The 10,000-nt window shown below is 31.0% G+C and overlaps 1 protein-coding gene across 1 annotated transcript in view; it reads left to right on the top strand.

Moving 5' to 3' along the window:
* The window catches only part of LOC144192825 (ATP-binding cassette sub-family C member 12-like), a 20,519-nt gene that overhangs the window by 3,463 nt on the left and 7,056 nt on the right, over positions 1-10,000 (top strand). Inside the window, exons 2-13 of the mRNA XM_077711637.1 lie at positions 17-180; positions 265-411; positions 1,908-1,948; positions 2,009-2,040; positions 2,624-2,860; positions 3,478-3,651; positions 3,733-3,880; positions 8,419-8,567; positions 8,644-8,751; positions 9,208-9,492; positions 9,743-9,867; positions 9,949-10,000. The exon at positions 9,949-10,000 is cut by the window's right edge and continues 21 nt beyond it. Of these exons, the coding sequence (XP_077567763.1) occupies positions 20-180; positions 265-411; positions 1,908-1,948; positions 2,009-2,040; positions 2,624-2,860; positions 3,478-3,651; positions 3,733-3,880; positions 8,419-8,567; positions 8,644-8,751; positions 9,208-9,492; positions 9,743-9,867; positions 9,949-10,000 (1,659 nt within the window). The 5' untranslated portion in view covers positions 17-19. The remainder of the gene's footprint in view (positions 1-16; positions 181-264; positions 412-1,907; positions 1,949-2,008; positions 2,041-2,623; positions 2,861-3,477; positions 3,652-3,732; positions 3,881-8,418; positions 8,568-8,643; positions 8,752-9,207; positions 9,493-9,742; positions 9,868-9,948) is intronic.

Consider the following 10,000-nt stretch of genomic DNA (forward strand, 5'->3'; position numbering starts at 1 on the left):
GCATATGTGTTCACAGGACATGGCAATGGCCGGAGATGGTGGCAGGGTGAAAAGACTTCCCCGGGTTTTTACGATCGAGGAGCCCGAAAATGACGACGGAAACGCCACCCCGTTGCTGTTTGGGAAGTACAAACCCAGCGTTGATAACCTCAAACCTTTCCGTTGTTGCACTTCATCAAAGTCAGTAAATCCAATTTTATTATTATTTTTTAAATGTGGCTAATATGTGGCTAATGTGGGAGTCTGTTGGCTTTTCTTATCTAGGAAGCACCCAATGGACAACACCGGGTTCTTTTCCCTTGCCACCTTCGCATGGATGACCTCCATGATGTGGGCCATGTTCCGGAAACGGCTGGATGTCAACTCGCTGAAGATGTCACCTTTGGATGAGGGTGGAAGAAACACGGAGAGGTTTGGGGCGCTCAAGCACTATTGACTCAAATGAATGTTTCCCATAGGAATGAACTAAAAACTAATTAATTGGTTCAGAAAAAAAGAAGAAAAAAAACAAGATATTGTAAAAACATTTTGATTTGTTCTAATTCGCCATCTATTAAGAAAGTAACAAATAATTTTTGGATTAATAGTACAAAAAATGTTTTTTAATAGTACTAAAATGTTTTTAATAGTACTAACATGTTTATTAATAGTACTAAAATGTTTTTTAATAGTACTAGAATGTTTTTAATAGTACTAAAATGTTTCTTAATAGAACTCAAATGTTTTTAATAGTACTTAAATGTTTTTTTAATAGTACTAAAATGTTTTTTAATAGTACTAAAATGTTTTTAATAGTACTAAAATGTTTCATAATAGTACTCAAATGTTTTTAATAGTACTAAAATGTTTTTAATAGTACTAAAATGTTTTAATAGTACTAACATGTTTTTAACAGTACTGAAATGTTTTTAACAGTACTGAAATGTTTTTAATAGTACTAAAATATTTTTCAATAGTACTAAAATGTTTTTAATAGTACTAAAATGTGTTTTAATAGTACCAAAATGTGTTTTAATAGTACCAAAATGTTTTTAATAGGATTAAAATGTTTTTAATAGTACTAAAATGTTTTTAATAGTACTCAAATGTGTTTTAATAGTACTAAAATGTGTTTCAATTGTACTAAAATGTGATTTAATAGTACTAAATGTGTTTTAATAGTACCAAAATGTTTTTAATAGTACTAAAATGTTTTTAATAGTACTAATATGTGTTTTAATAGTACTAAAATGTGTTTCAATAGTACTAAAATGTGTTTTAATAGGACCAAAATGTTTTTAATAGTACTAATATGTGTTTTAATAGTACTAAAATGTGTTTCAATAGTACTAAAATGTGTTTTATTAGTACCAAAATGTTTTTAATAGTACTAAAATGTGTTTTAATAGTACCAAAATGTTTTTAATAGTACTAAAATGTTTTTAATAGTACTAATATGTGTTTTAATAGTACTAAAATGTGTTTCAATAGTACTTAAATGTGTTTTAATAGTACCAAAATGTTTTTAATAGTACTAATATGTGTTTTAATAGTACTAAAATGTGTTTCAATAGTACTAAAATGTGTTTTAATAGTACTAAAATGTGTTTCAATAGTACTAAAATGTGTTTTAATAGTACCAAAATGTTTTAATAGTACTAAAATGTGTTTTAATAGTACCAAAATGTTTTTTTAATAGTACTAAAATGTTTTTTAATAGTACTGAAATGTGTTTTAATAGTACCAAAATGTTTTTTAATAGTACTCAAATGTTTTTTAATAGTACTAAAATGTTTTTTAATAGGACTAAAATGTGTTTTAATAGTACCAAAATGTTTTTTAATAGTACTAAAATGTTTTTTTAATAGTACTAAACTTGGATTATGATGCAGACACACTCAAAAAATAAGTTGAATCTAACCTCACAGTACTTTTACTAAAGTCACCTTTTTGTCTATTCTGCCCACTTGTGCTGATGGAAAAGTTTTGTAGTACATTTGACATTGATGTTAACCCCCCAAACCCAAAGTTTTGACCATGGTGGCCGCCTTTCTGGGTCCAGTGAGTTGGCTCCTCCCTCTTTCAAGAGTTAATGTCTAATAGAGTGGGTTTTGGTATGATTGGTCGCCATAATGTAGCATAGAGCAATGTAGCATAACATAAACTGTAGTTGCTATGGTATAACTGACTCATTTATTAACATTTTTTTAATGATTAATTCTTAAATGATATAATTTTTATGCACTGTTTTTTTTTAAATGATGACAATTCATATGATTGATTTTTTTCCCTTCATGTATTTTATTTTAAATGATATATTTTTTTGTTTACAAGGTTTTTATATATTTTTTGTTTACAAGCTTTTTGTTATTTATTTTTTTGGTTGTTTTTTAATTGGCATTTTTTGGTTTTATTAGTCTGATTAATCTTTCAAATAGCCCCTTCATTTGTTTTTGTTTTTTGTATTACTTTTGTTTTCATTTATGACTATTCAAAAATAGTTTTTTTCTGCTAAAATATCCCTGATTGTTTTTTTTTTAAACCTTTATCTTACAAAACTTGCAGACAAGACTAATATACTACAATGGCCTCCTCAAAATATTGTCCATAATTCTGAAATCTGCCTTTTGACATTTCCCCTCAGGCCGTCCTGGTTTACCAACTCCTGAACTACGTCAATGACCCTTCCAATTGGACGCAATTGTATGGCATAGGCTTATGCTTTGCACTTTTTGGCTCCGAATTCTTCAAGGCCTTTTTCATGTCGCTTCTGTGCGGCCTCAACCTTCGCACGGCCACCCGGCTCAAGGGGGCCTTCAGCGGCATGGCCTACCAGAAGGTCATCTCGCTGCGGGTCCACAGCGCCATCTCCGAGGGAGAGGTAACTATCGTTCAATTTCCCAAAATAACAACATGGTGTAAAAGGATTTTCCCTTCCATATTCATGTTTTTAATAGGGAGTATAAATGTGTTACTTTGAAGGGAAAATCTTAAGAGAAATCATTGAAAATGCTATTTCTTAGATACTGTATAATTGTATTTATTATTCAATATTCCAAAAGTGTGTTTGCCTGCACATAGACAAATTAAAAAAGGAAGTTAGGTGACCACTACAAGCAGTAAGTGTGTCCATAGTGGTCTAGTTTGTCATCCTTAGGTAAGATAGCGGCACCCTGAGTGAGCAAAGCCAGGCACAAGTAAGTTTTTTCACCATTTGATGCAAGATAGTGTTCATTTTTTTCCCTTAAATTTCATTTATAGACCTCAAAATTAATTTGATATAGCATTTTAGCAGTTTATCTTTTCTCTATTTCACATATCAGCCACACATTCTCACATTTTGTGCATATCAAGTCTAATTTGTGCATATCCTGGATTCAATCATCATTTTTTGGAGCGAAAAATACGTCTTATAGGCCAGAAAATACGGTACATGTTATTTAAAGGCAATGAAAATGATAGAAGCAATGATAAGTAATATATCTTGGTTCCTCACAGATCATTAACGTCCTGACCAGCGACGGGCACAAGCTTTTCGAGGCGGTGCTTTATGGCAGCTTCTTGCTGTCGGCACCCGTGCTCTTTGTCGTCTGCATCGGCTACGCCTGGTACATCTTGGGCGTGACGGCGCTGATGGGAGTCGGGATCTATCTGATCTTTATCCCTCTGCAGGTCAGGAGAACACTCACTTCACTTATTTTTATATATATCTTTCTGACGTTTTTTTTTTTTTCTTTTTACCCTGCCATTTAGTTCATCTTGGCCGGTCTCACCAACAAGTTTCGTCTCAAAGCCGATTTGATGACTGATAGTCGAGTTCGTACCATCAATGAAGTGCTCAACAGTATCAAGCTCATCAAAATGTACGCCTGGGAAGATTCTTTCAAGGTGAAAATTGCCGGTAGGAACAGATTTCTTTTATTTTTTATTTTTTTTTGTTGGTGTGAAAACAGATTGAAACATTGTAGCTTTTCAGGAATGGTTATTATTGGAGTACCCTTTTATTATGAGTGAAAACGGGATATTAGATGAAAGTTTATGGGATTTTTAGGGGGATGAAATGAGACAATATGCTTTAAGAATAAATATTTCTTTACTCGTCTGTGACCGACTATCTAAACAAAATGAAGATACTTGATGTCCTAGGTACAAATGTACTTGTTATTATCGAGTTTTACGAGGGAAGAACATGGTATGACTAGCTAAAAGAGATGAAAAAAAACTTGATGCTCTAGGATAAAAGATGGAAGCAATTTTATTTTTTATTATCGAGTGTTTGCAGGGAAGAACATCATATGACTAATTAAAATAAAATGGAAAAAAACTTGATGTCCTAGGACAAAGTAAGGATCCAAATGTATTTATTATTGTGCTAGTGTTAGGAGGGAAAAACATATGACTAACTAAAAAAAGATGAAAAAAACTTGATGGTCGAGGATAAAATATAGATACAAACTTATTTATTATTATCAATTGTTAGGAGGCAAAAACACATTTTTCTTAATTCATTAGAGTTAAACCGTTTTTTTAATAGTTTGCTATCTACAGGTAGGCATTGTTAAATTTTCTTCAAAACATTTAGATTGATTAAAAAAGTACTGTTTAATATCTAAGTATTGTTTAATGTTGAAGTAATATCTTAGTACTGTTTACTATGTAAATACTGTTTACTATCTAAGTATTGTTTAATGTAGAAGTACTGTTTCATATCTTAGTACTGTTTACAATGTAAATACTGTTGACTATCTAAGTACTGTTTAACATCTAAGTATTGTTTAATGTAGAAGTACTGTTTGATATCTTAGTACTGTTTACTATCTAAATAATGTTTACTATCTAAGTACTGTTTAATATCTAAGTATTGTTTAATGTCGAAGTACTGTTTAATATCTTAGTACTGGTTACTATCTAAATACTGTTTACTATCTAAGTACTGTTTACTATTTAAGTACTGTTTAATATCTAAGTACTGTTTAATATCTAAGTACTGTTTAATACCTAAATATTGTTTACTATCTAAGTACTGTTTAATACCTAAATACTGTTTACTATTTAAGTACTGTTTAATATCTAAGTATTGTTTAATGTAGAAGTACAGTTTAATATCTTAGTACTGTTTACTATGTAAATACTGTTTACTATCTAAGTACTGTTTAATATCTAAGTATTGTTTAATGTAGAAGTACTGTTTAATATCTTAGTACTGTTTACTATCTAAATACTGTTTACTATCTCAGTACTGTTTAATATCTAAGTATTGTTTAATGTCGAAGTACTGTTTAATATCTTAGTACTGTTTACTATCTAAATACTGTTTACTATCTAAGTACTGTTTACTATTTAAGTACTGTTTAATATCTAAGTACTGTTTAATATCTAAGTACTGTTTAATACCTAAATACTGTTTACTATCTAAGTACTGTTTAATACCTAAATACTGTTTACCATTTAAGTACTGTTTAATATCTAAGTATTGTTTAATGTAGAAGTACTGTTTAATATCTTAGTACTGTTTACTATGTAAATACTGTTTACTATCTAAGTACTGTTTAATATCTAAGTATTGTTTAATGTTGAAGTACTGTTTAATATCTAAGTATTGTTTAATGTTGAAGTACTGTTTAATATCTTAGTACTGTTTACTATTTAAATACTGTTTACTATCTAAGTACTGTTTACTATTTAAGTACTGTTTAATATCTAAGTACTGTTTAATATCTAAGTACTGTTTAATACCTAAATACTGTTTACTATCTAAGTACTGTTTAATACCTAAATACTGTTTACTATTTAAGTACTGTTTAATATCTAAGTATTGTTTAATGTAGAAGTACAGTTTAATATCTTAGTACTGTTTACTATGTAAATACTGTTTACTATCTAAGTACTGTTTAATATCTAAGTATTGTTTAATGTAGAAGTACTGTTTAATATCTTAGTACTGTTTACTATCTAAATACTGTTTACTATCTCAGTACTGTTTAATATCTAAGTATTGTTTAATGTCGAAGTACTGTTTAATATCTTAGTACTGTTTACTATCTAAATACTGTTTACTATCTAAGTACTGTTTACTATTTAAGTACTGTTTAATATCTAAGTACTGTTTAATATCTAAGTACTGTTTAATACCTAAATACTGTTTACTATCTAAGTACTGTTTAATACCTAAATACTGTTTACCATTTAAGTACTGTTTAATATCTAAGTATTGTTTAATGTAGAAGTACTGTTTAATATCTTAGTACTGTTTACTATGTAAATACTGTTTACTATCTAAGTACTGTTTAATATCTAAGTATTGTTTAATGTAGAAGTACTGTTTAATATCTTAGTACTGTTTACTATCTAAATACTGTTTACTATCTCAGTACTGTTTAATATCTAAGTATTGTTTAATGTTGAAGTACTGTTTAATATCTAAGTATTGTTTAATGTTGAAGTACTGTTTAATATCTTAGTACTGTTTACTATCTAAATACTGTTTACTATCTAAGTACTGTTTACTATTTAAGTACTGTTTAATATCTAAGTACTGTTTAATATCTAAGTACTGTTTAATACCTAAATACTGTTTACTATCTAAGTACTGTTTAATACCTAAATACTGCTTACTATTTAAGTGCTGTTTAATATCTAAGTATTGTTTAATGTAGAATTACTGTTTAATACCTTAGTACTGTTTACTATGTAAATACTGTTTACTATCTAAGTACAGTTTAATATCTAAGTATTGTTTAATGTAGAAGTACTGTTTAATATCTAAGTACTGTTTACTATCTAAGTATTGTTTAATGTAGAAGTATACTGTTTACTATCTAAGTACTGTTTAATATCTAAGTATTTTTTTTTGTAGAAGTACTGTTTAATATCTTAGTACTGTTTACTATCTAAATACTGTTTACTATCTAAGTACTGTTTACTATTTAAGTACTGTTTAATATCTAAGTACTGTTTAATATCTAAGTACTGTTTAATACCTAAATACTGTTTACTATCTAAGCACTGTTTAATACCTAAATACTGTTTACCATCTAAGTACTGTTGAATATCGAAGTATTGTTTAATGTAGAAGTACTGTTTAATATCTTAGTACTGTTTACTATGTAAATACTGTTTACTATCTAAGTACTGCTAAATATCTAAGTATTGTTTGATGTAGAAGTACTGTTTAATATCTTAGTACTGTTTACTATCTAAGTATTGTTTAATGTAGAAGTATACTGTTTACTATCTAAGTACTGTTTAATATCTAAGTACTGTTTAATGTAGAAGTACTGTTTAATATCTTAGTACTGTTTACTATGTAAATACTGTTTACTATCTAAGTACTGTTTAATACCTAAATACTGTTTACTATCTAAGTACTGTTTAATACCTAAATACTGTTTACTATTTAAGTACTGTTTAATATCTAAGTATTGTTTAATTTAGAAGTACTGTTTAATATCTTAGTACTGTTTACTATGTAAATACTGTTTACTATCTAAGTACTGTTTAATATCTAAGTATTGTTTAATGTAGAATTACTGTTTAATATCTTAGTACTGTTTACTATGTAAATACTGTTTACTATCTAAGTACTGTTTAATATCTAAGTATTGTTTAATGTAGAAGTACTGTTTAATATCTTAGTACTCTTTACTATGTAAATACTGTTTATTATCTAAGTACTGTTTAATATCTAAGTATTGTTTAATGTAGAAGTACTGTTTAATATCTTAGTACCTATTACTATCTAAATACTGTTTACTATCTAAGTACTGTTTAATATCTAAGTATTGTTTAATGTAGAAGTACTGTTTGATATCTTAGTACTGTTTACTATCTAAATAATGTTTACTATCTAAGTACTGTTTAATATCTAAGTATTGTTTAATGTCGAAGTACTGTTTAATATCTTAGTACTGGTTACTATCTAAATACTGTTTACTATCTAAGTACTGTATACTATTTAAGTACTGTTTAATATCTAAGTACTCTTTAATATCTAAATACTGTTTAATACCTAAATACTGTTTACCATCTAAGTACCGTTTAATACCTAAATACTGTTTACTATTTAAGTTTTACTGTTTAATATCTAAGTACGGTTTAGTATCTAAGTACTGTTTAGTATGTAAGTACTGTTCAATGTCTAAGTACTGTTTTATATCTAAGTACTGTTTAATGTCCAAGTACTGTTTAATATCTAAGTACTATTTAATATCTAAGTACTGTTTCGTATCTAAGTCCATTTAACTGGCGACCAAACGTCCGGTGACAGAGGTACGCCAGTATTTATTCATGATTTATTGATATTCATTGATTATTTTTTTTGTATTGATTGGTACACGTTCTGCTGAAGCTTTAAATCTCATCATACTTATACATACAATAATAATAGAGGCTTTCAATTCAATTTGGCAGCATGACAATTTGAACCGTTTCTTCCACCAGAGTTGAGGCGAATGGAGAAAGGACACCTGCGCGCCGCCAGTTACATCCAGAACGCCAACACGGGCATTACCAGCATCACCCCCGCCTTCGCCACCGTGCTCACCTTCATGCTGCACACCTTGTTAGGCTGGAAACTGGACACCACTGAAGTGAGTTACCCCAATGATGGAAGAAAATATTCATAATAATAATAATAATAATAATACTATTCTGTTTCAACGCCAGGCTTTTACCACCATTGCCGTGTTCAACGCAATACGCTTCTGCCTGTGTCTCTTTCCATTGGCCGTCAAGGCTCTGGCCGAGGCCAGCGTTTCCATTGCGCGTCTGAAGGTAAGCTCCATAAACTACTGTCTTTCCTCAAATATACGACATATTATCTATATATTATAAATATAATCTTCCTCGTTGTCTTGTTCACTTCCTTTTTGAATTTGTCCACATGCAATGATTTTTCTTTAGATTTTCCCTTCGAAATAACACACTTGTACTTCCAATTAAAACCATGAAAATGGAGGTGAAAATTGTGAATCATAGTGCGGCTTATACTAGGGAAATTCAAAGATTTTAAGGCCATTTTATGGGTGGGGCTTATATGAGGGAAATTGTCCAATTCAAAGATTTTAAGGCCATTTTATGGGGGTGGGGCTTATATGAGGGAAATTGTCCAATTCAAAGATTTGTATGCCATTTTAAGGTTGCGGCTACAAAATGCACCCACCCTCGGTTCAAAGTCGTCCAGCCACTGTTTACCGCCACTCGCATAACGCCGCCTCCTCTTCTCTCCAGAAAATATTGCTGATCCAGAATCCAGATCCATATTTGGTTCAGGAGAACGGAGGCGAACATGCCATCGTGATGAAAAAAGCCACCCTTTCTTGGCAGAAACCAAACCCAGCCAACGAGTCGATCGAAATGGGAACTGAGATGGATGACTTGTCTGTGGGTCAAAATTTTAACCCCTCGGCCACTTTGCGGAATATTTCCTTCACGCTCCCCAAGGGTCACTTGCTGGGCGTCTGCGGAAATGTCGGCAGTGGGAAGACTTCACTCATTTCCAGCCTTTTAGAGCAAGTGAGTTGCCCCACCCACCCACCCACCGTCAAACATATGTTTCGCGGGCTTTTAACTCAAACAAATGTTTCGCGGGCTTTTAACTCAAACAAATAGAATTCCCATAGAAATGAACTACAAATTCATTAGTTCTAACCCTCTGAAAAAAACACCTTTTAAAAACAAAGTGGTCCGACCCACTCTGTGGATGGTATGATGCTAATGTGAGAGCCGCCAATCAAACTTTGCCCCACCCCCCTCTGACTTATAGATGCACCTTTTCAGAGGCTCCATCAAGGCGAACGGGACCTTTGCGTACGTTTCCCAGCAGGCCTGGATCTTTCACGGCACTGTTCGGGAAAACATCTTGATGGGGAGCCCGATGGACCCTGACAGGTAAGTAATACATAACACGAAAAAAAAAAAAAACTGGCCCATCCTGAATGCATCATCCCCATCCTCCGTTTCTCGGCGCAGGTACGAAAGCGTTTTGGATGCTTGCAGTCTTCGAGCCGACCTGGATATACTG

The sequence above is a fragment of the Stigmatopora nigra genome, unplaced genomic scaffold (assembly GCF_051989575.1).
Source record: "Stigmatopora nigra isolate UIUO_SnigA unplaced genomic scaffold, RoL_Snig_1.1 HiC_scaffold_27, whole genome shotgun sequence".
NCBI lineage: Eukaryota > Metazoa > Chordata > Actinopteri > Syngnathiformes > Syngnathidae > Stigmatopora > Stigmatopora nigra.